General features: G+C 34.9%; 1 protein-coding gene across 1 annotated transcript; it reads right to left on the bottom strand.

Moving 5' to 3' along the window:
• On the bottom strand, positions 1–27,565 carry CD36 (CD36 molecule (CD36 blood group); the record flags this gene model as incomplete). Its single annotated transcript, XM_079711117.1, has 12 exons — positions 27,431–27,565; positions 17,190–17,350; positions 12,897–13,044; positions 11,730–11,909; positions 10,390–10,481; positions 8,247–8,293; positions 4,887–4,956; positions 3,747–3,934; positions 2,626–2,744; positions 1,591–1,664; positions 963–1,017; positions 1–165 (listed from the first exon to the last, which is right to left on the bottom strand). The coding sequence occupies exons 1-12, from the start codon at positions 27,548–27,550 to the stop codon at positions 1–3; spliced, it is 1,419 nt and encodes a 472-aa protein (XP_079567243.1). The 5' UTR covers positions 27,551–27,565.

Genomic DNA, 27,565 nt, shown 5'->3' on the forward strand with positions numbered 1-27,565 from the left:
TTAATTTACTCTCTTTGATCTGCATGCACAGTATGAAATCATAAAAGCAATAAACATCACCACACCAACACTGATTAAGGTAATTTCTACCAAGCCAAGGAGGTTTATTTTTCCAGTCACTTGATTTCTGAACATTTCTGCCTTCTCATCACCAATTGTACCAGTCTGTAATCAAGTTAATAAATAACGTTATTTGGTTAGATTTGGGAACAAAATACCCAACTCTCCACTTAAGTGTATCACTCTTTTTTTGAAACATCGCATAGATGTTAGTCATCTTTATCTGTAAGACAAGCTAATGGAATTCCCTTTGCATGTCAAAAAAGGCAATAAATGCCAAGGTAGAATATTTAGAGACAGAAATATAATCTTCCTCTCTTGAAACTTGTCAGCTAGCATTCTTCAATATACTGATTTCATTGATAAATACAATGGTCTTACTGGAATATTCTCCAATTTTCCGAAGGTTGTTTCCTAGTGGCAGAGGAAAATGCCAAGGGTCAACAGTTTTTTCCTCTAAAGGCTTATGCAGTTCATTTCCTAATCCTGTGGCTAATCAGTTCCCTGATTTGTACTAAAAGTATCTTGTCAGGCACTAGATAGACTGCCTACATCTACTCTAAGTTTGGTTGGCTTTTATTAGCACTACAACATTCACATGGAGTTATTTGGAGTTACACGTTTGCATGACTCTTTCCTAACACATGCATTATGACAGGAAAAATTGTTTAATAAACATTATGAAAATAAGAACACTGAAATCTAACATAAGCGTGATACTTCTGTGTGATTTGGTACTCTCAAAATAATTATTATATAATTAATATATAAATCTCCCATATATGCAATGGAAACACAAGTTCAAATACTATATATGTGTATTCAGTTTTCAAACATCAAAAGCTTTTTCTATCTACCAAGAAGCTTACTGTTTTTAGTGACTAATAAATAAAAATACTAACCTCATTAAGCCAAAGAATAGGCACAAAATAGTTCTGCTTCAGACCCTTTAATGCTCTGTAATAAACATTGAAAATAATTATGAAAATATATACTAATATACTACCCACATATGACAGAAATGTTAATAATTATTAGTGAAAATAAATGCTCAGAAATTAGCTGCTCTTGAAACTTGGTTAAGTACCTTGATGTTTGTTCCCAGTAGTGAATCATTTAAATTTTAATATGGCTGTTTCTCAAACATCTTTCACGCTTATAAATCTTTCTAATACACATTTCTAATTAGACTGACTTTTTCTAAGCCTATGTTTTGTCCTTTCAACAAATTATACCCAGGAAACTAAAATATGAATGCTAGAAACTATTCTCTTGAAAATATTTGGACAGCTAGCAAAATGAGCAGTGCCACAAATACTCATTCCAAAATATGTGTAAATACCATTTCAATACACACTAGATATAATTCTAAATTACAAATGAAAGTTATAAGCATTTAGTAATCATTTAATGACATAAAGCCAAATAGAAGGTGAAAGTTTTATTATTTCCACTTCCTGTCATAGATATACCCACATTCTTACAAGGAGGTAGTAAAAATCATAATGAAACTTTTTCCAAGGGACTCACTCAATTTTTCTTGCTGGCTTGACCAATATGTTGATCTGCAGCCGTTTTGCAAATCGTAAGGTAAATCCAGTTATCTAAAGAGAACAAACTAAAAATTACCAACTTATTTTAAAAACATTCTTTTATAATATCCAAAACTTATTTTTACTGTTATGTAGAACCTAAGGTGAAACCTTTGTACTTAAAACTTGTGAAATTTATTAAATAATTAATTGGGCTTATTAAATATTACATACAAAACTCTCCATAGTTACATTTTATGTGTATATGCCTGTGTGTATACAGATGTATACACACATGCATATATATGTGCACATGCGCACACACAATTTTTTGCCCAAACTACTGTCAAGGTTTTAGTTAGATTTTTGATTATTATCTGAACTGGTTTTAGGGAATCAACAACAACAACAGTAGTGAAACCTAGAACTCATGTAGTCAGTTTAAATCCTGAACTATATATTGTCAAATATATATTCAGTCAGAATTCCTGTATCGTCCGTATAATTATAATGCTACTTCTGTCATTATTTAAACTGAAACATGACTACGAAAATCCTGGCATTTCATTTAACTGTTGACAAGGAAATATTAAAATAAAAGTTACAACTGTTACACTATAGGAAATTTAGTAGATTTTTTACACTAAGTATATCATAGATCTTTCCTCAAATGCACATATACCCATAAAACTTTTTCAATCCCTCATAGTCTACAGTGTCCCTTCATGTAAGCAATACTTGCAGTTAAGTATAAAAGAAGCATAAAAGAGTACCTTATACCAAATTGTTTTAAACTGATTAGAATCATTTCCTTCATTGTTATTACTGACCTTTGCTGAAAAACTAAAATTGAATTACCTTGACATTTCATAAGCAACAATAGGAAGAAATCAACGTAATTTTCATTGAAATAAAAGTAATTTATCAAGATCGTGATACAATAAATATCAATAAATGTGATTGACAAAAGGAGAGAATTTAATTTTTCCTTCATTTTTAAAAAACAAATGAGATAAATAATGTATTTGCTTACAGGTTCAACATCTAAGTACGTTCTGTGTTCTTCTTCATTTGGACTTAAGCCTTCAATAGGTTGTGCAATGTCAGGACTTGCATATAGAAAATGAGGAAGTGAAATATACACAGGTTTTCCTGAAAACAAGGTTTAAGAGACAATTGGGATAAATTGTTTTCCTCATTTCATATACCACTTAGGAAAGACTTACTTGAAAATAAAGCTATTTAAGTTAGAAAGAGAAATGCATAAAGTTGGCTTTGAATACTAACTGGGGGATGATGGTGAGGGAAAATTATTATATATGATTGCTTTTGATCAAAAATAAAATATAAATTTCTGCATCATCCTACTAACGATTCAGTTGATGTCTGTCGGTCGTTTATCCCTTAGGTGTTTATTTTCAATATGTAATGCTTAGCTGCTGAACACAAAGTTACAACCATATACCTTCATGTTTCAGGCAGTAGTATGTCTATGGACTGAGAATTTATTTAAGAGGCTTTTCTTTCTTTATTCTCACCCATTCCAATATGAAGAAGGTGAGCAAAATAAGATAGTCTCCAAATTTCATGTTTGAATCAATTCTTGTCTCAGACACCCTGAAATATACTTATCTTTATTTACCATTTTCTAGGGTAGAAAAGGTTAGAAAAACGTCAGATGGGTAAGTTGGGATGCTCAGAATATTCTGGGAACTAGTTTCATTTTACCCTAAATCTATAAGGAGCACAGGGATTCTGCACAGCAAAGAAAACCATCAAAAAATGAAAAGGGTATCTATGGGATGGGAAAAATATTTGAAAAATGCATATCCCATAAGTGATTAACGTCCAAAATATACAAGAAATTCATACAACTCAAAAAAATGAGCAAAGGACCTGAAAAGACATTTTCCAAAGTAGCACTGGGAAATATCAGTAGGGTTTTACCTAATAATAACTAAGTTTTGCAACACTGAAACAATTGGGACCTTGACAACGGTACAAAAATCAGAACAAAAATATCCTACCACCACCTTTACTTTCTGCCCTTATTGCTTTCACACTTTAAATTTTTGGTGCAAAGGATTCCTGGGTGAAGTTTAAAGAAAACTACAAATTATGGCATGGATTGCACCATCGAGAAATTTTACTCACCATCTTTGCATTTGCCAATATCTAGCACACCATATGAAGTACAATTTTTGGAGATAATTTTTTCTGTGCAGAAACAGTGATTGTCTGGATTTTCAAGTGGAGATGCAAAAGCCAAGGATGGAAGAATAAATCTATACACAGGGATTCCTTTCAGATTAATTTCCGCTCCAAACACAGCATAGATTGACCTAAACACAGATAAAGATCTTCATTCTGGGAAACTGAACTTCATTCTGGACATTCTTTTTTTTCTTACTCTTAAATTTATATTACTTCCTTAAATTAGAAAAACTGGATATGATCTTGTTGGAATTCTTGCCTAATTTTTAGGGAAAAAATTCTTGTGAAATTCTAAAATATACCGGAACTCAATACCTGAGTATGAGCTCTTACCTTTGTTTTCAAAAGCTTCTGAGAATAATTTTTGCTTGTGAACTACTGTGGAGTGTTTATACTGAGGACATTTCTCAGAGTTTCCTTTATAGATTAAATATTTATATGACTCCCTCAAGTCCTCTATTTGTGCCCAATTTAAATTAAAGAAAACTAAAATTTCAATCTTCTACAACTTAATCCTGGAGAGAAAGGCTGCTCACTTGCTGGGGTGTGTGCATATGGGTTTTGATATACATCTCCTACACTCCCCCATGTACCAAGTGTCCACCATAACCCCGGCAACGTACCGGGACTGCCAATGCTTTTGTAATAGCTGCGAGGCCCCATCAATTTGAAAAGATGCTATACTGTCTGTAGAGCACATTAATATAGCTGTGACTGTGGTATCAGTCTCTTTGGACATCTTTACAAAGACTGAACATGCCTTTCTAGACTCGACTGTTACTACACATACTACTAGTTTAGTAAAAGAACGAAAATATAGTTAGTTATTGCTTAGAAATAACAAAGAAAATGATTTGCATTATGCAGAATATCCTCCTACATCTTTCAATTTTTTAAAGACTTAAGAACACATTATGAATTCCATATTATATTTCTTCTTAATACATCAAGAAAAAACTTCCCTAAATGTACTTTATTTTTCTCAAATAACATGATTATTAAGTATAAGCTTTTTGGTCTGTGTTTTATCTCTTAGGGAAAGAACTGACTTCGAGAAATACATCAATGTCTTTGTCTTACCTGCAAATGTCAGAGGAGAAAAATTGCAATACCTGGGTCTTCTCAACGAAAGGTGGAAATGCTGCTGCGTCTGTTTAAGAACCAAGCCAGTGGCAAGGGATTAGGTGTAGTGTGTGTCCTAGACAAATCTAGAAATCTTGATTCCAGCAGGGTTAAGAGAAACATAATGCAAACTGTATATATAATATTAAAATTCTCCGGTAGCCACATTTTAAAAATGAAAAAAGTATCTGGTATATTTTATTTAACCCAATATATCCAAAATACCATCATTTTAACATATAATCAATATAAAAATTAACAAAAATCTCAAAATCCAGTGTGTACTGTATACTTACAGCACATTTCACTTTGTACTAGTTGCATTTCAAGTGCCGAATTGTGGCATGTGCTAGCAGCTACCACATTGAACCAGTCTGTACACTGTACACAATCACTGGTATTCAATTTCATACTAAAATTTCCCACTCCTTAAAGATTAATGAAAGTTAAAAAAACCATGGCAAAATCGCACGTTGTTAAAACTGCGATTGTGTGTTTTGAAATCCTCCACCTATCAGTAGAGTAGCACTTTTCTTACCTTGAGGTTCCTTTAGAACTCACTTTGGTAAATGTTGTTCTTACTTTTAATAAGGATGCATTCACCTACCCTAACGTCTGATTAATATTTTTTAAGTCACTTATTGAAGTTCTCTCACTAATGACAGAATTTCATGCAAATGGATGGAAAATGTACACATCAAACTAAAAAGGGCATTTGTTGAGCTTATTGAATCTCTACTATGGTTATGATCCATGGCACACACTGGATATAAGCAGAAAAAAAGAGATTATTCCTCCATTTGCTCCACAAATGAAGATCACCAAAATGAGCCACCACTGAATGTGTCTGTTCAATACAGTAAGACCCATCCTTCAACTATGAATACCACACTCTTCTTCTGGTAACTGCACTAATCTTGTGATCTTATTACATTTCATTTATATTTTTGTGATAAGTGAAATGTAACAGAAGATCTCAATGAACTTGATACTGACATTGAGAGAATGGGATATTGAATATTACCTTAAACTCCACAGATAGGCCCCTGAATGGGCATTGTCTACAACTGCTGTCCCAACATCGCAGCCATTAAAGAAAAGGAATACCTTGAAAAGCTTTAAAGATGATCTGAAATATCATCGAAAATTGTGTTATAATGACACCAGCAATTACCATGGTCCATGACCATAACATAGCTGATATTAGCAGGGCTCTTTTTTGTAATACATTCAAATGTAAATCAATATTTTCATTTTCTGTCTCTTTAAACTATTGAAGAAGGTAGAAGACGTAGATCTAAATCATGATAAAAAAACACCTTGGAACACTTTCCATTTCATTAGTCTCTTTCCTAGCGCCATAACTAAGAATCTCTCTCACAGGGATTCCATCAGAGTCCTCTGGCCTGTTCAGTCTACCTGTGCTCCTAGTTTGTTTTACTGCTTTTTTATCCTTAGATACTTTTAACTTCATGCCTGATGCACATGTATTTATATTATAGTCATTAACGAATCCTCTAATTCCTGTTTTAAAACTTCTCTAATTCTCTGTTTTGGACAAAGTTTTTAAATATATTTTTAAGCCCATAAACAGTAGTTTACTAGAAGAAGCACAGTATATTTTTCTCTGTATCTAAGGACTGAAGTTTATGCTTATGAAATTACTAGAGTTAGTGGTATTGGGACACTTGACTATTTGCAGAAATGAACTTCTTAGAAAGGACTTCCTTACCCATCCCCATGACTCAAAGCACTATAAAGCAAACTCAACGTTTGGTTTTGCTGTTTTCTTCTAGAAGAGTGTTAACAAAATTAAATAAACATGCAAAGCTCAGCAATACGTTTGTGAAAATGAATATTCTATGTTTCCTTTTTATTCCCTGCCTTTTATATAACTTTGTATTTAACATTTTTCATCTTCATTATATTACTTTCCTATAAAGTATTGTCTCACTAGCTTTGTAAACATTATACTCTGCTTCTGCTTCTTAGCAGCTGAAAGTTCACCTCTGATTTTAATTACCTCATGGGATCCGATTCCCATTGCTTTTCACAATCTTAATTCTTTTTTTTTTAATGCTATTTTTATTTATTTTTTTCTTGCGGTACTCGGGCCTCTCACTGTTGTGGCCTCTCCCATTGAGGAGCACAGGCTCCGGACGCGCAGGCTCAGCGGCCATGGCTCACGGGCCCTGCCGCTCCGCGGCATGTGGGATCTTCCCGGACTGCGGCACGAACCTGTGTCCCCTGCATTGGCAGGCGGACTCCCAACCACTGTGCCACCAGGGAAGCCCTACAATCTTAATTCTTAAAATAATAGGCATATGTGTACTTTTCTTTTCTTTTTTTTTTTTTTTTTAATTAATTTATTTATGTATTTATTTAGGGCTGTGTTGGGTCTTCGTTTCTGTGTGAGGGCTTTCTCCAGTTGTGGCGAGCGGGGGCCACTCTTCATTGCAGTGCACGGGCCTCCCACTATCGCGGCCTCTCTTGTTGTGGAGCACAGGCTCCAGACGCGCAGGCTCAGTAGTTGTGGCTCACGGGCCCAGCTGCTCCACGGCATGTGGGATCTTCCCAGACCAGGGCTGGAACCCGTGTCCCCTGCATTAGCAGGCAGATTCTCAACCACTGCGCCACCAGGGAAGCCCCTACTTTGCTTTTCTTTAAGGAGAATAATAACCTGGATCTACCACACACTAAATCTAAATTCATAGTACCTTCTTTCTTCACAACTCTAATTCAGAATGTTCATTTCTGCATACGTTTTTCGTGGTTAATACACTTATAACCTTGTTTTGTTACTGTTGTAGTTTTCTCTCTCATTTCTGATCATCTCATTCAAAAATCCGTGGCTCTGTCTTAACAGCTTCAGTGATTCTACCTCATACTGAAACCTCAATTTGGATGCATGTTTTACTTTTGTACTTATCTTGATTTTTTAATTCTTTCACTTTTAAACTATTATGTACACAGTACTTACAAAAGATGCAGACAGTGACTACTACTCTAAAACTTTCTAACCTCTGACTTCTGTAGCAAGGGAGGGAGTTCAAATAAGTAAAGCTTTTATGAAGCAAACATTTCCCCAGGAATGCAGTAAAGGCTCATCTTCAATGGTTAAGCTTCAGAAATCCCATCACATTAGATAGACATTTACTAAGCCTACATAAGAACAGAGACTCTGAATTATGTTGCAGGGATACAAAGATAGGTAAACGCATACCCTCAACCTCCGGGACACTATAGGTACCCTGGTGGATTTGTGGGAGAAAGGAGTTGGTTTCACTGTGATTATTACCACAAAACAAATGCCCTTACCTGTACCATTAATCATGTCACAATAACTTGGCCAATAGGAGAGATTCCTTAGGAATTAAAAAAAAAAAAAAAAAGAAAATGATCAGTCTCATTTCAAGAGCACCTTTTCACATTACATTGTCTATTATGAGTCAGTACTCCTGCAAAAATAATAAATATTGATTAGACTAGATGTGTCAAATGCCAAGTTTAAGAAATGTTCTAATCCATTTGGTCTATGTTTTGTTTGAAGTTTGCATCTTGTTGAGTTAAATGAAGTGCCTGATGCCATTAAGTGGCCAGATTATACAATAAAAGCTGCCATAACTTGGTAGTTAGAAACAACTTGGAACAGAGTTCTGCAAAAAGGAAATTGAGAAGCACTTATCAGAAATTTAGCTCTCTACTTAGGGGAAAGTTTTTTTGTTTTGTGTGTTCAGCTGAATAGGAGGAAAATATTAACCAGATAACTGGTATAAACTCAGTATGAGGGAAGAGGGAAGTGTGGAGGAGGTCAGAAGGAAGCAGATATTTGATCAGTAGAGATTAGAAACATTAGATAATCAATTTATACTTTTCCTCTCTTTTACCTCTTACGTGAGTGGGCATTAAAGTAGGATGGAGTTTATTAATTTGTACTCTCGTATCTACATAAGATATATGTATTGACATATATATCTGGAAACAATAAAATCAACAGTAGTGATAGCTTCTCTGCACACTCAGCCACATTTTGGTGATGGAAAATGGGTTTCTCACACTCCCAACATACCATCCAATAAGATGTCAAGGCAAGCTATTGCTTCTTTGTCTTTTTTTTTAATTTAATTTAATTTATTTATTTTTATACAGCAGTTTCTTATTAGTTATCTATTTTATACATATTAGTGTCTACATGTCAATCCCAATCTCCCAATTCATCCAACCACCATCACCTCCACTGCTCCTGCTTTTTAAAACAGAGTAAACTTAATCATGCTCAGTCTTGCCATGGTCAGTTAAATTAACCTTGTCATAATCTTAAACTCATGTGAAATTCTTACTCCAATTTGGAGCATTTAGTAACTCTCCTCAAAAACTCTCTGTAATATTGAAATAGAGGGAATGCTCACTTGCCTCAATATATAGTGATTTCCCCTAAAATGAGCATTTAGATGTGTTCATTTTCCTCCATTAGAACTTTCAACAAAAATACTTGACTATGAACTCTGTAGCAGAAAAAGGACTACCTGAGTGTTTAACTGTTTTAAGCAACTTTTAGATAGGAATGCAGTGTGAGGTAATGTTTACTTAATTAATAAAAATATTTCATCTCTTTTGATTTTGATTATTCTTTGTCAGGAAATCACTGACTTAAAAGTCATTTTAACTTTGAGGAGAAAAGGATTTTCCCTTGATATTTATTGGGGTTCGCCCTATTTTAGACATATGATGAATAAATTAGGTGTACTCCAGATAAATAGGCACGAGCTAGGGGAAAGTAGGAAATCATGGCTATACGAACATATCTCATTCTACTACTACTTCTTAGGAGGTGTGCTCCTTATTTTCAAGTTTAATATGTCAGTTTTAGCACTTGAAATACTACTTCCCTTATTGCATTGATAAAGTTTTTAAAAGCTAAGTTATCAATATAGAAAATTATTTCCAGAAAATTTTGAAGGGGAAAGTCATGAAAGTGTTGGCATGGATTCATTAAGCTTCCACCTTTATAGGCACATTTAGTCATGTCCTTGGAATGAACAATTTTTATTTGACATGCTCAGTTAAAATAAAAAAAGCAAAGGATATATTTTCCTACTTACTAGATGAGTTGATGTATTGATTTTCTTCCTTTTCATTTGTGCTTATGTAATTGTATGAGTGCACGATAACACTGGTTATGCAGCAGAGGTGGAAGTAGTTTCTTTAGATTTCTTTATGTAAGAGACCTGTGCATAAAGGTAAACCCTCAGTGGGTCTGACACTCAGCACCTATGCACTAGTGTGACCAGTCGTCACAACTAAAGGGTAAACACCTGGCAGAACAGGAGTTTCTAGGGCTGAGATACAGGCAGGTCTGTTCCATAGGTTGGTGCCTGTGCATTACCAGTTGTTAAATAAGTTTCTTGCCTGCCTTAGAGTATCCTAGTGACACACACACACACTTTGTGTGAATACTTACTTTTTGCCTTTATATGTGTCGATTACAGCAACTTTGCTTATGTCGTCCTTTCCGCTGAAAACTTTATAAACTCCATCGGCAGTATTGTTGTACTGAAAAGATATGTACAAGAAAAAATTACTTCTACAACAAGCCACATTGTCCAAGTTATAAAATATGTAATTAACTTACTTACACATTTCTCAGTGGTTGTTCATAATTATTTTATATGATTTGAAATATATATATGCAATAAAGTTTTTAAATTTTTGGTCTTTAACATTTTAAAAAGATGTAATAGAAAAGGTGCCTAGAAATAAGTGCTAGATCCTGAGACAGAAGGAAACAAATAGCAAAGCTGACATCCAACTCTAGCACACTTTTCATAATTAAGCCAGAAAGGCCATCTTAATCACTACTCCTATTTTATTGAGGTGAGGGGATAATGAACAAAACCTATGAGAACAATGACAGATTTCTAGAAGTATTCTCAATGTTGTGATCTTTAATAAGATAATAAGTGCTTACAAAAGATTAGGTCACAAAATTTAAAACAGTATTAGCCCAGGAAAGAATTAAGAATATTTGCGTTAAATAATAGTAACTGAATTTATTATCCCTTAAGGCTTTCTAGATTCATATTTGATTGATATATGAACTTGCAATCCTAAAAACCATCTAAAGTAAAATAACAACCATGAACTGGAGAATATAACTAATACGTCATATAGTGCTAAGTGAAATCACAGTCATATTTTCAAAGCAATAGTCACCTTGTCCTATTTATAATTCAAAACATTATGCTATAACTAAGTACATAACCAAGCTCACATTTTTCTTTATCTCCAGACTGCCATTTCATGACATTTGTAGATTCCTAGAAGTTCTTATCAACTAATTCTGTGAAAATATGACATTGCTGACCTATCAATCTGCTGTGCAATTTCTGGTGACTTTTAAATTTACATTGAAATAAATTTGTAACAAGTCTAGAGAAGGAAGAATGATATGATGAATACAATTAACAAAAATAAAAATACGGTATTAAACTTGATTTTATCAGACAGGAAATCAAAACCAAAAACAGTGTTCAAAGTCTTACCAGGTTATAACCTTATTTTTGACAATTGTATATTTATCTAAGAGTGGAAGCTTGATTAAATGTGCTAAATTCAGATAAGTGAATTCTCCCAACCAGGAAAACTAAATCCATGTAGGTAGAGACTTTAAAAAACTTAGAACATGTATTCCCATATCAGAAATAGGGTTAACACACTAAATGATAAAGTTATGAATTGCCAGTGCCATTATATTTATCCAATTAAAGTCTAACAGTATCAACATTCATATTTCATACTCACAGGATAAAACACACCAACTGTAGTGGTAATAGGGTATGGAACCAAACTCAAGAATGGATCCTTATAGCCCCACAATAATTCTTTCAAAGTTCTATTTTGAAACATAGAAGATTTTGACTTTTTGATAAGTGAATTGAGTACTCCTTGTATAAATACGTTTGGGTAGAGGTGGGGTGCAGCCTGCAAAAAAAAATCACCGTTAAAGACACCAATTGTAGTATCAGATTTTAAACAAATAAATGGAAAATACTAGAATTAAGCTTGATAAAAGTTTTCAACTGTATCTTTAAAATGACTGCCAAATCTTGCCAAGACTAAAAGTGTATTTTTTCTTCATCTCTGAATGATTACATTTTTCTGCCTCAGTGTGAGCCACAGGAAGAAGACTTTCAAAGTTAAATCCTACTTTGTAAAAATACACTTTGGGCTTCCCTGGTGGCGCAGTGGTTGAGAGTACGCCTGCCGATGCAGGGGATGCGGGTTCGTACCCCGGTCCGGGAGGGATCCCACATGCCGCGGAGCGGCTGGGTCCGTGAGCCATGGCCACTGAGCCTGCACGTCCGGAGCCTGTGCTCCGCAACGGGAGAGGCCACAACAGTGAGAGGCCTGCGTACCGCGAAAAAAAAAAAAAAAAAAAAAAACTAAAAAATAAATTTTTTTTATTTTTGGCTGTGTTGGGTCTTTTTTGTTGCACGTGGGCTTTCTCTAGTTGCAGAGAGCAGGGGCTACTCTTCTTTGCTGTGCGCGGGCTTCTCATTGCGGTGGCTTCTCTTGTTGCGGAGAACGGGCTCTAGGCGCATGGGCTTCAGTAGTTGTGGCTCATGGGCTCGGTAGTTGTGGCGCACGGGCTTAGTTGCTCCGCGGCATGTGGGATCTTCTCTGACCAGGACTTGAACCCGTGTCCCCTGCATTAGCAGGTGGATTATTAACTACTGCGCCACCAGGGAAGTCCTAAATAATACACTTTAAATAGTTTTCTAATTCAGCTGATTATTCTATAATCTTGTTATCTTTCCAACTGAGTGTAATTCAAAATAATGCCGTAAGAACACATTTTCATAAAAATGACAAAATAAATGATATCTAATAGTAGTTCTAATCATGAGATTAATTACAGTGGATTCTAGAGTATTTCAAAACCAGTAATTTCGCTGTTTGTCTACTCACTGCTACAGCCAGATTGAGAACAGTGAAAGTGTCATTCTCGGTTCCAACTGATAGTGAGGGTTCAAAGATGGCACCATTGGGCTGCAGAAAAGAGACCGTGTGGGTCTCGGAGTCCCACGTTATATTTTCCTTGGCTAGATAACGAACTCTGAAGTAAAAAAGGAAATAAAATTCAAAATAATTGTTGCAAGTGAACATTAAGTCTCAAATGCCGTTCATTCATACAACAAATAATTTTTGAGTGCATAGACTATGTCAGAAATTAGGCTAAACAAGTAGGTTAAAATGATATATAAGCAAATGCTGAGTTTCTAGCAAATCAGAGAAGGCGGGGAGGGGTGGGTGGGGAGATGTCTTAGAGGTGCAGAGCGGGGGAGAAGGAGTACGTGTCATTATAGGAGTTTACACAGAGTCTGTGGGAAAACACACAACAGGTACAAACCCAGGCTTGGGATGGTTATGGGGGGATAATGGACAAGATACAATTCCTCATAAGTGGTCTGAATGACAAGGAGAAGTTTAGTTAGGTAAAATAGGGTAGAAAATAGCATGTAGAAGATTAAGGAGTAAGAACATGGTGTAATTTTAGATACGCAGACATTTCACTATGGTTGGTTTACAGAGTTAGAGTAAGGAGAGTGATGGAAATAAAGCCACTAAAATAAACAAGATCTCAAACACAAAAGGGTTGTGTCCTGTACTCAGATATTTAGCTTTTTATCCTGAGGGTCGGGAGGAAGACAGCAGAGAGGTTGAAGAAAGGAACAGTAAGAGCACGTTTCCGTATATTAGAAAGACTGTTCAAAGTAAACAGCCTTTCCAGTACTGGCTTTTTCATAATTTGCGGCATCTTAATGAGAATTAAAGATAGCTAATGGAATATAATTTCCACTTTAGAGATCATTCCCCTCCATCTCTGTCCCACATATTGTATACTTATTAGTTCTAAGCTCCTGGCTCTAAAATCTCTAGGCAAAGTACCAACTACTTTTTAGGAATGTGGTGAAGGGTTATATATGGAAAAAAATCTTCTGCAAGTATAAGATATTTACTGAGATGAAATAAGGTATACATTATTCATTGCTATATCATATATCTGAATGTCTATTATGTGAGGTTCTAATAGTTATCTGTTGTTATCTAACTAAGGTAAAGACTGAAAAAGCATGGGACTGAAATGGAAAAAATAAAACCAAAAACACCTGACCTGATTTCAATCAGGTGTAATAAAAATGTAAATTTCTATAAGATAGGTATTATGTGTGTTTTGTATCACCAAGCAGTGTCTGGTACAAGGTAAGTTCTTCGTAAATATTTTTGAATGAATAAATTTATTGTTCACGTTCTTTAAAAAGAGAATTCACAAAAAATTGAAATAGATTTTATTTCTAATGGAATTTCATCAAGCTTTATTATTTATTCTTCTTGGAGTACTGTGGACATGCAAAGAATATAAAAATCTGGAACATCTCCCTGGAGAGTCTATTACTAGTCAATTACTCTTTTCTATTAGATAACTATATTAAAATTAGATTACATATTAACATTTAAAATTAAAATACTTTAATTTTCAGGATTATATATATATATATATATATATATATATATATATATATATATAATTGAAATAGCAAAATAATTGTGACCCAAATTCTAGTTTACTTAGTTGTACTTACATTGTACCAGTAGATGGCACTGACTAACAGAAAAATCCTTTAAACTGAGGCCTGTGTTTACAATGTACTTTTAAAAAGAGAACATAAATCACTAAAGTTTTTGTTTAAAAATTAGAATGTATACAGGTTTTAGAAAGTGTTGGTTAATAAGGCCAAAGGGAGGAATGTGCCTCAGATTTTGCTATGTACTCCTGCCAAAACAAAGTAATTAAATAAAAAAAAAAAGATTGGATCTGAAAATATTCTGAAGGAGTTACCAGGTCTTCATAGAGATGGTGTGGGTTGGAACATATATAATTCAGATCTCTATCCAGGCAATCTTATGCTTTGACCCATGTCACATCTTGTCAATCAAAGTTTCATCAAGCTCACTTTAGCAACCAAAAGCCAAATAAGCCTGTGGTTCTCTTTGAGGAGAGACATCCTCCTCCACTTAGAATTTCAATTGAGTTCAGGGTGTAACTGATGGAGAGGCAGGATCACCTCAACACGTGGAAGACTCTCAAACTATTAACTTTTTCGGAGAGGTAAACGTCATTTTCCCATCATTTAAGGCATCCAAGCAGACACTAAGGACTGTTTTGTTGACATCACGAGACAAGATAATTTGTAGTTAATCATAAATTCCTTTAACATTGTTATATAAATAGGAGTTTATTGTTTACATACTTTAGCTGCAAATCCAACTTCTCTTCTCCAATCCTCCTCTCACTGCTTCTCCAAGTAAATCAATTATATCTAACCCACCCCCTTTCATCCCTTCAAGAGCAAGGTTTAAGCCTCCAAGAATAGAATATGTATTAACTGTCAACTATCAGAGCAGGACTAGGACTAGATTTAATATTATGTTTATGTTTTTCCATACCCCAATTAATATCTTTAAAAGTAAAAACATAACCTCTCCAAACAACCAAAAAATTAAAAACTGTGATGAGTTCCCAAATTCTAAGTATTCTCTTTTATCACATGTATTCGGTTCTCTCAGGGTATGATTTTAAATCAGTTATGCTTAGATTCTAACTAGGTCATATGTGAATTCTACATTTTCATAGGTACACATCACAGCCAAAACATTTTTTGGATGAAGGTATTCATACAGGCTTTTCATAACAACATAAGAACTATAAGATCATGAAAAAATAAAAATATTTTCCAAGGTGAGGTGTCGTTTTGTTTTGTTTTCTGGGTTTTTTTTTTTTTTTTGTAACAATGAAAACCATGTCTTCTTTGACAGAGCTGGGAATAGTCGCAGACCTGTGCCTGGAGACAGGAGACGTGGGGATAATTATTAGGACAGAAAAGGCACCAAGGCTCTTGGCAGCTTACATATCATGTGCTATGGCAGCAGGCATCACCCTCCCAACTACTGTTATTTCATTATATTTGCATGTGCGTTGTCAATGTAGAAATATATTAATGCATGGAAAGGAAAGAAATTATATAATCATAGACTACCTGAAACAGATAAGAAAGTAAAACTATGAATTAAAAGAAATCATTACAAATATGAAATTTTGTAATAATACTTGATCATGGCATATGAGTAGTTGTATTATTCTTGAGGAAAAACCACTCGTGTATAACAAATGATACAGCAGGATTAGCTATGTTCACATATGGGCACCATAAATATATTCCTAATACCTGCATAAGGTTAGTGTTTTTAGCACCTCAATCTCCCCTTTTCCTACTTTGATAGTTAGAAAATACACATAGTCTATCATTTACATAGGAGAAAATGTACACAAATATCTAAGAGTTACCTGTTCCTAGGTTTGTGTGAACATGGACAAATCATTGCACTTACCCTGGTATCAGTTTGTTTTTAAATTTACAAAATGAAAAGTTCTGGCTAATTATTTCCCCGTACTTCCAATAGGCTACGATACTATTCAAAAGTATGTTAAGGCATGTAGATAAAGGTATAGCTTATTCAGTCTCAGTACTGAAGAAAACATAAGAATGAAACTACTGAATAAATACAAACACCCACATGACCTAGAAATGAGTTTGAATAGAAGTCCTTAGCAGGTATTGTAGTTAGGTAGAATCAGTTTAATGCTGCGGCTCTCAGAATTGAGTGTGTATTGCAACCCCCCAGAGTACTTGTAAAACTCATTACTGGGGTCTAAACCAAGAGTCTCTGATTCATTTGGTCTAAGGTGGGGCCTGAGAATTTGAATTTCTACTTAGTTCCCAGGAGATGCTGATGTGGCTGGTTGAGGAGCCACCCTTGGAGAACCACTCACATAACCTACACTTTCAATTTTAGGATTTCAAAGTGCTCTGGTTTTAAAATTGTGATAGATGGTTTTTTATTTAGCATGCATATTTTAGACTTGTTGAAAATACATGCCACAAGTGTAAAACTCCTGTAACTTCCTAAATGTAGGGCAGTTAATTGGTGCTGGTAAATTCATAATAAAATATATATTTCTTATCATCATTAAATCCTTAGATTAGGCTTTTATATAGGCAGAAACAAAAATTTCAGTGTATATTAATGGTAAGAAAATAATAAGAACATTTCAATACAATGACATTTGTCAAGTGGAAGCTTTTCCAGAAACACATATGGTCAAGGAAAGAATGCCACTTATTGCGGGGACTCGCTCACCTGTACGTGTAAGGACCTCTTTGCTTAACTTTAATTTTGCTGCTGTTAACTGTCACCTCCTCTGGATTCTGCACATCAAAGATCCAAAACTGTCTGTAAACTGTTGTGCCTGTTTTAACCCAATTTTTAAAAGCAATTGTACCTTCTTCAAGGACAGTTTCCTATGAAAAAGAAAACAAGTTTGGGTTATTTCTTTGTAGTCAATATGGGCAATTGTGGGAGTTTAAAACTATTAATGAGTTAGTGAAAGAACCAAGCTCAAGTATCTTGTTTGTGAGAACCTCTGCAAGCTGCCACAGGTTGCGACAGAAATGTTTTCAACACATTTGATAGCAATCTCGTCAACCTTTTACAAAGAGAATCAGTGTCTAATAATGCAGATATGTCTGTCGATTGTGAGGCCAACCATTAGCAAGCTTTACAGTGACCTTATGGCAACATTGCAACAGTTTATAACACAAGTTATTAAGCTAATTTGAAGCTTTTCCAAAAATTTCTTATCAGGTTGAATATTAACTTCTCTTCTGCCCTCAGTGAGACGGATTGAAGAGGCAAAACAGAAAAACGGAGAGAAAATTCTAGTGGTATTGGAAGCTTTTTCATTTTCTTCAAAAGTTGGATACTTCAGGGGAAAATCACTTAATATCTGTTAAATTAAGAAAAACATAAATTTGACTTCTCCCCTTCAAAACCCTGCTCAATGAGGCTTTCCTAACTCTCAATATATTTGCAGAAACCTACTAGTACATGTTTCCAAAAATTACAAGTTTAATTCATTATTATTAGGTTAATACTTTTTTTAAAAAAGGATGAAATAAGGAAGTTTTCATGTTAACCTTTTGTGAAATCCATTAAAAATCTTTGATGCTCCTTGTCATAAAGATAGACAAATAGGAAACATACCAATGACAGAATCAGAAAACCCTACATTCGAAATCTCTCTTGTGCTTCAGGAGTTGGGACTGAGTAGAAAGTCACCAAACCCCTTGGGTCAATTTCAGTATCTGTAAAATGAGGGAATTATCATAGATGCTCTCCTGGATTCCTTCCAAGGCTTTCACTCTCTGGGCAGGAAGCCTATGAAGCTCTAGTAGCTAACGCAGACAAAGGTGACTTTGTAGCAGGCAGTGTGTTTCTAAGTAAGCACCTTGGGAGGAATGCCCAGGTGTAAAGTTCCAACTTACCTAGCTGCCAGAGGAAGAGGAAGGAAAATATTTCACACAAAATGAGCCTAATAAGACCTATGAATACAGGGACAGTCTGACTTCTTTGTTTCTGTCACCTGGAAGCATCAATTCATAGAATGATGGATCAGGAAAGGACAGTGAACATTAGCACATTTTCTAGGAGAGCATGCTGAGGCTCTGAGAAACCAGGTGTCTGGCCCACGGGTAACTGAGGCAAATACCTAGAAGTAGAATCATGACGAGGATCCTAATCTTTGACCCTTAGGCTTGTCCTCTTTTACACCGCATTTTTACTATTTTTTGTTCCTGTCACCTCTGCACTTAGTTGGTAGAAGTCAAGTTAAGTTTCATATCTTCAGGAAACTTTATTTATTACTTAGTGGAGAGAATAAGGGAATTCCTTAGAGAAGAACAGGGCATCAGCTAAAATGCCTTTACAAAATCCTGTGCTGTTGCAATCATTGCTCTTGCAATGCAATTGGAGCGGCTAAAGCAATGTTAGATCTTCTTACGTTTTACAAGCAATTGTCCTTGAAAATCTTTTTATTTGCTCCTTAAAAGTCTATTTCCATAGCAAGCTCAAAATTAAGACAAAATTGTGTACAGATAAAGTATTAATGCTATTCTTTTAAATGTAAAGGTGTTTACCCTAAATGATGGGGCTTTTGAGGCTGAAATCTATATGGAAGCTGAAAGCTATGTTAATTTACCCATTTCAAGAGACTTTATGAGGGGAAAACACACACGAACATAGACACATACACATTATTACTCTCACACTATAGAATATTAAGGTCTAATATATATAGTATCAATTGTTTATCATGTACCTATCAAGGCACATATTTTATTTCAGTTCTTAATGAAAGGAGCTCAGTAATGTACTTGGCAGGACAGAAAACTCCCTAACTCTGATGCTTGTGCATTTCATATCAAAAGACATTGTAACTGTATCATGCCTTTCTTCTAACGCCATGAATTACTTTGTCTTATTTGTTGACCTAGAGATTTTTTTTAATGGGGAAATTGAAACACAAAGAGTTGAAATGAATGTATTGAATTACTAGCTTTAGAATTAGGGTCATCTAACCCCATCCAGTTTTTAGAAGTAGAAGTGGGTCCTAGAGAAGCAGATGTCTGATTCAATGTTGTATGACAATTTAGTAGTAGATAATGGAGAATCTGGCTTTCACTCCAATCTTGTGTGGTTTCCATAACACCATGGTTTGTTCAGAGACACAGAGAAAAATATTGAAGCAGTCACAATAGGAATGAATTTCTTCTGATGCTAACATTATCAAATGTACTAAAAAATTGTATAGGCCTCTTTGACTACCAAGGCTAAATATATCATAAGTTCCTCTAAAAGGAGCAAAAGTTTTTATGTTCTTTGTGAATTTAGGAGGCCTTGATTTTAAGTTGACTTTGGACTCTCTACCCCACCTTGCAGATCTTTTACTAAATTTGAAGTACAAAGGTGATAATTATGTGTACAGAAAAAGTAATATAATTTAACCTCCTCTCACTTGGCTAATATGTACATCAGTATCTGTCCCTGACTTTAAGTGTTCAGACTATCCAGCCCTAGTAATGAGTGGATGCCAGCCTGATGATTGCCACATGACAGGGTCTCCAGCTGGGTTTAAAGCCACTTACCTTGAAACTTCTATTTTGCTACATTAATTTAAAAGTAGATATATGGGACTGTAATGCCCTCTATCTAGTCACCGGGTCACTTGATTATTGCTGTTATGGGAAAACAGTACTCATCAACTTTAGTGTAACTATTAAAATGTCCTTGATATCTTCCTATGCGGAAGTATATAGAATACATATATAGAAAATATATCGTCCCATTTCTCAGGGCTCTTACAGAGTACCCAGAGACGGAATCGTATATAGCAGATCTTTTTATTTTTTTGGCCACGTCATGTGGCATGCAGATCCCAGTTCCCTGACCAGGAATCAAACCTGCGCCCCCTGCAGTGGAAGCGTGCAGAGTCTTAACCACTGGACCACTGGGGAAGTCCAAGAGATTTTAATCTATGAGTAGATTTCCTTAGCCTACTCCCAGCCTGACCAAGTATATTGGCTTCTTCACTCAAAGCCTAGAGTGAAGTCGTTAACAATGAAATAGATACTATGAGTTTGATTCCCAGTTTGGTCACATGCTAACCAGTTAAACCTGGGCAGGTTATTTAATTTCTTTGTACCTCAGTCTCCTTATCTGTAAAATAGGGATACTAATAATAACATTAGATTGAACTATATGAAAGTAGTATTTTTGAAAGTCAAAATAAGTGGAATATATTGTAATTAAATATTTATCCTCAGAGGTTATTGTAAGAATGAATAAATGTGAGCACTCAGAACAGTGTTAGCACATTCAGTAAACATTGACTATTATTATTATACAAATATTCTCCACCCCTTAGAGGGAGAACTCTCATCTCACTTACTTTCCAGATTGCTTTAACTACTTCATTCATAGGATTCCTGTCTAAACCAGTCATGTGGCAATAACTCATGTAAAATCCTGTGACACTACTTCTTCTGTTTAATCACTTTTCTATTTATTCTCCATCCAGTGAAATCAAAACTTCCCTAAAAAGCAGAAACATATTGAAAGGAGTCTTTATCCTCTCTACTCACTATTACAATTTGTTCTGTTTAGGACCAGTTACAAGCAGTCTTCCCATGTTCAAAAAATATTCTCCCATGTGTGTACATGATGCATGTGTGTGTGTGTGTGTGTGCATACTGAGAGAGAGAATGAGTTAGAATATTAGTACCAGTTGTGTTGAGAGTCAAAAAGTGGTTTTAGTCTCAGGTTATCAAGTCAACAATTAAACCACAGAATAATATTTGGTGAAATGGATCAGATTTAATGTGTTTCTGAAACTCAGAAATCAGCCATCAGGAGTTCATGTAAGAACCTAAAATGGGAGATTTTGTATTTGGCATGAAAAGTAAACTATGTTGATATTAAATTGGGCTGGAGGAAGAAAATTACACATGCTGATCTGCTTTTTCTTAAAACATTTTAAAGTGATTTTATTATTGGAGCTAATATGCAAATATATGTGTTTAAACCATGTTATTCTGCTATTTAAATTTATAATTTGTTTTAGATTATTTCATGTTCTTATATATTATCATTAAATTTAAAACAAATGCTACCATCTTTAACAAACCTATACTTCTGGCACTTTTTTTGAGCCTTTTAGATACTATAATAATGTAAAAACTATTTTACCATATCTGGAAATGCTCTAAGCATATATTATGAAATTAATATAAATATAAATTAGTTTTACTATTAAATATGTACTGTTGATTTGAAATTCTAGTTGTTTTAATGAACATAAATACTTGTTATTTCAATTTATTTTATCTGGAAGCATTTTTTTGGCTACTGAAGGATCATTCTTTTCAAGAATGGGGGAAGGAAATGATGGTATAATTGAATGATTGTATAATTGAACATTAGTTTTTAATTGGAAAAAAGGTATCTTTAATTCCCTTCTTGGTGTTCTACAGTTAATATCAAAGGGAAATTAAATTAAAATGATTTGAAATTGCCTATGTTATATAATATTCACCAAACATATATCAAGTGACATTAACAGTGTCAAGTGATAAATTAACCTTTGTAAATGGTGGCAGAACTTTGACCTTTTTCTGAAGTCCTTTGATAATTTCTACTTTCCATATTCGTGGCAGCTCATGCCATTGACTTTTAGTGTGTCTAGCAAGAGTGCATAAACCTGCTGGGCCCACACAAATCTACTAGGAATCAAAGTCTAAAATACTGGTAAAAAAGTTTCCAGTTAGAATGCATAAAAAGCACGAAGTCCCTAGAAAATATCCCTTGGAAATAACGAGTAAAGAAATACATATATATACATATACACACACACACATATACACATGAAGTAAAGTGTATGGACCAGTTTAGGCCATTTCAAAGGCTGGTATAGGGTGCCATCTTTTAGAACTGGAAGGTATCATAGAGTCCCAATTCTATATTTAAAAATTAGATAACAACATGATATGATTTTCTGATCTTTTTAAATTAAGCACTTCTTTTTTTTTATGGCGCTTGTATACAGGTAATAACTTTGCCAATTTGCTACTAGTCCGTTAAATAAAGCAAGTAATCTGCAATGAGTTTCAATTGTAGACAAAACTGACCAGTAGTAAAACTTGTATATATTTGTAAAATAACAGAATTAACCTAAGTGCTCTGAGTCAGTGGTAAGATACCTGGCTCTCTGGGATTACGCATAATTCAAAGATTTGACTTATACTGCACGCCGAACAGATACATATGCCAATCTCATTTAAAAAATAATTTTTTAAACTAAATAAAAAAGAAACAGTTTTATTTAAATAAAGAAGTCCCAGCATCTTTACATGATTCAAATGGGCAAGATCATCATGGATATATGAATATCTGAGAGCAAACTCAGGCTTAGTCTTAAATGTACCACACAGCCCCTGACCATTGAAGGGATTCTGACGATGTCTTAGTCTGTGGATATTGAGCTGGGTTACAATGTAAACCGAAGATTGCAGATAACCCTCATTTCAAAAACAAGAAGGGAAAGCACTCTATTTCTTTATTTTATCCCTGCTTTGTTACCCTACCCTACTGAAATTATACTTTCAAAGTCATTACTGGGCTTCCCTGGTGGCGCAGTGGTTGGGAGTCCACCTGCCGATTCAGGGGACACGGGTTCGTGCCCCGGTCCGGGAAGATCCCACATGCCGCGGAGCGGCTGGGCCCGTGAGCCATGGCTGCTGAGACTGCGCGTCCGGAGCCTGTGCTCCGCAACGGGAGAGGCCACAACAGTGAGAGGCCCGTGTACTGCAAAAAAAAAGAGTCATTACTGACCATGTTCTAACCATTATTTCCTTAATTTTCATCCGCCTGAGATCATTTTATTCTCTTTCCCTGAAAATTGGCTTCCTATTAACTTCCCAAAAAATGCACTCTATTGTTTTCATTGCTTCATATAAAATAATTTTACCCTTTTGTTTTTGTCTTCCTACCTACCTCTGAATGCACAAATCCTATAGTAATTTCTCTGCCCTTTTGTCTCTATATTCAAATTCTCCTTAAGCAAATCTACTGTTTAGTTTTATCTGTATTCTCTATAATAATGATCAAATCTCTTGAGCTCTGACCTCTGAAATATACGCCGATGTTCATATCAAATTGCTTTGATATGATATCATATCATTTGACATTTGATATCAAACGTCTGTCTTTTTATTCTTCTAAGGTATACATTTCTATCAATAACAACTGGACATCTTGCAGTTTGTTCTTTCTACTCCTCTCTCTCCCTGTTTAGTCCTCTATCCCATTGCATCCCATCACCCATCAGTTCTATGTACTCCACCACACTAGACCAGAGTGCCTTTTGTTATGTGCAGACTGTGCAAAGATCTTTCTAAAGGGAGTCTTAAATTCTCTTTGAAAGTGCTCATGTCCTACATAGCGCTTCCTGTTTTTGGTCTCCTCACTTTCCAGTACATTCTATTATAGAATTATAGAGTCCAAAACTGTGTAAATATCTAGTCTCTCCCTTCAGGTTCCCTAGGTTTGGAAACTAACTCGTCCTTCTTTTGGCTAGGTGAGTTGGCAAGTTGATTTAGGGTCTTGTGACTGAAAAATGGGTAAAATAATAGTACCTTCTCATAGATATTTCTGAAGATTAAATGAATTAGTATATATGCAGCTCTTAGTGGGACTAAATAAATGCTTTATTAGTATATTAGTATATAGTATGGTATATTAGTATGTATAGTATATAGTATATTAGTATATTAGTATATAGTATATTTGATATCAATCTCTGAATGCAGAATTTGTTATATCTAACACCTACCAGAAAACATACACCATCTATTATTGCCTATCATTTCATTAATTAGTCTTCTGAGTGACGTTCAAAGCTTCCTAAATCTTACCCCATGTTATTATTTTCTAATTGTCTCTCCTGTTAATCCTATATTTTGGGCACATTTTTTAATATTCTTCCTTCCCTCGTCACAGCATTTAGTTGCATTTCCACAACTTTTCCAATAGTATTAAACAGTCCTTTGACACTTTTATTGGAGCCTTCTTTGGACTTTCAAAATTTCATACTTCAAAATCCAATTCAAGTCTCACCTTCTTCCTGAAGTTATTGAATACTCTGAGAAAGTTCTCTTTCTAAATAATATTTATTTTCTATAGTATATGCTTGAGAATTCAATTATAGAGTTTCACAGGTCTCTGTAGTTTTTTACAATATGCTTTCCCCAGTTAAAACTTATAGTTCTTGAGATAAATATTTATTTTATTCTCTCTTAGCCTCTATATAAAAGTCAATTTTTGATGACTCAAAACACTTATTTCCTCAGGATTAGCCATTATGAACTTAGAGATAAATATTAAACAATTAAAATAGAGTCTGGCACCTCTCATGCCATCTAACAGGGCCTAAATGAATAATATTGTTGAATAATAAGAAAGAATAGATGATCACTATTCAGCTACAGATGATCAATTATGTATCAAAAATAGTCTTACTCTAAAATGCTGTGCACTGGAAGATTATTGTCACTTTTCTATTCTGAAGATTTTTCCAAAAAATAAGTTATAGTCTCTGTGTTAGAACTGATCCTGTTCTCTCACCACAGAATATACAGAAGAGAAGCAAGTTTATAGAGCAGAAAGGGTGTTGAACAATGGCAATTCCCTCTCGCACTATTAGATACTCCCCACCTCACCACATCACCTGTCTGTCTCTATTGAACTGTATTAAAAATAGGGCTTCCCTGGTGGCACAGTAGTTAAGAATCCACCTGCCAATGTAGGGGACACGGTTTTGAGCCCTGGTCCAGGAAGATCCCACGTGCCACAAAGCAACTAAACGCATGCGCCACAACTACTGAGCCTGTGCTCTAGAGCCCGCGAGCCACAACTACTGAAGCCCACGTGCCTAGAGCCCATGCTCCTCAACAAGAGAAGCCACCGCAATGAGAAGCCCGTGCACTGCAACGAAGCGTAGCCCCTGCTCACCACAGCTAGAGAAAGCCCACGTGCAGCAACAAAGACCCAATACAGCCAAAAATAAATAAATAAATTTATAAAATATAATAATAATAATATCAAGAAAACTGGGAATTCCAAGGAAGGAGATGGAATTTAATGTATATTTTCAGTTAAATAAATGAGGTTGAACATTTTGCAGTCTGTTAGCAAGAGAAAGGACAGAAATGGCTATACTGTTATTAAGCAAATATAGCATGCAAGTATAGAAACTGTACCTAAAAATGTCCTATTTTTTAAAAAATCTGTTATACTAAGACAAGAGCTATAATGGTACAGTGAGAAAAGTTTTTAAATGTAAAGACTAAGCATTTTAGCTAAACCAAAAAAAAACATTGGAAAATAGTAACTTCTTGTCCTGTGTAACTAGATTTGAAATTAAATCTTCATATTTATTTGTCAATTAGGTCAGTGCTTTAGTGAAATATAATTGTAGGGCTTCCCTGGTGGCGCAGTGGTTGACAGTCCGCCTGCCGATGCAGGGGACATGGGTTCATGCCCCGGTCCGGGAAGATCCCACATGCCACGGAGTGGCTGGGCCCGTGAGCCATGGCCGCTGAGCCTGCGCGTCCGGAGCCTGTGCTCCACAACGGAAGAGGCCATAGCAGTGAGAGGCTCGCGTACCGCAAAAAAAAAAAAAAAAAAAAATATATATATATATATATATATATATATATATATATACATATATATATAAAATTGTATATGTTTATACTCCCAGTAAGAGTAAGATGTTAAACATGGATGAATGGATGAGACAGATCAAGGTCTTAGCAGGAACAGAAATTGCAGTATGAGTTGGTAGTCTAGCCCATTTCCAGATTCAGTTCTTCTTGTTCTCCATGTGCACTGTGCTTACTAACGTCTAGACTGCTGACATCTGAACCAGGCTGACAGCTGAGGCCAGCATTCAGATATGTTTTATTTGGCTAGCATTGTAGTTTAAAAATGAACATATATGCCTTGGGCAGAGCACACACTTTTAAATTCACAATAGTCCTTGTCTTGCTTTTACCTTGTTCTTGGTAGGTCCCCATTTTTTTTTTTTTTAAACCTTGTCTCCAAACCCCTGAAGCCATTTGAATTTGCCATCCCTGGTTTAGGACTTCAGCAGATCTACTTTTCTTTATTCTAGTTTTCCTTCTCTTTATCAATTAAAGTTGGTGAGTATGAAAACGAATTAGAAGGAACTAGGATGGGAGATAAGTTCTAGTTTGTTGTACAAAGCCTATATATTGTCACTTTATTTTTAGTGACTTAACATATAGGTGACTAAATATATTTTAGTCACTTTTATTTTCAGTTTTGTTAAAACTACAGTTGACTTGTTACATATATACTAGGATATGTTCTACATAACATTTCTGGAAGCATTTTCTAAAAGTCAATTATCAAACTTCATCAATAAGAAATGTTCATAAGACAATCATATATTATTACACATATCATATAGAGCAGTTTACCAAACAAATAATTTTTACCAGTTTTACCAAATATTCCTACATCAATATTAAACACAATTTTGTTTAAGTTATATATATATTAAATATGATTTTATTTTCTCAACATTAATCAAAGTGCAACTATTTTATAAATGTACCCTCACAAATAACACTCATTTCTCATTCAAAAGCTTATCAGCATACTCTTTTAACATAATTAAATGCAATTATTTCTACTTACCTGCATACCTATAATAGTTTTTTATCAGAAATTAAATATTTAGACCTAAGATGACAGTGCATTCATATAGACTATGAATGGTAAAATATACATCATACTGTGACCACTTCTCTATCATGTAGAGTTCAGTAGTTGACAATCACGTTTGTGTTGGAGACACATGATTGCCAGTTACAATGAAATAACAAACAGCCACCCTAAGCCAAAAAGGGATGGAAGATAGAATGAATCAGGATGGCAAGAAATATTCTTGAAATTACTTGTACCTTTTTAATTGTCTTCTCAATAAGCATGTCTCCAACTGGCATTAGAATACCTCCAAACACAGCCAGGACTGCACCAATGACAGCACCAGCGATGAGCCCACTGTTTCGATCGCAGCCCATTTTTCTTGTTCAGGG

Source organism: Hyperoodon ampullatus (assembly GCF_949752795.1).
Source record: "Hyperoodon ampullatus genome assembly, chromosome: 9".
Taxonomy (NCBI): domain Eukaryota; kingdom Metazoa; phylum Chordata; class Mammalia; order Artiodactyla; family Ziphiidae; genus Hyperoodon; species Hyperoodon ampullatus.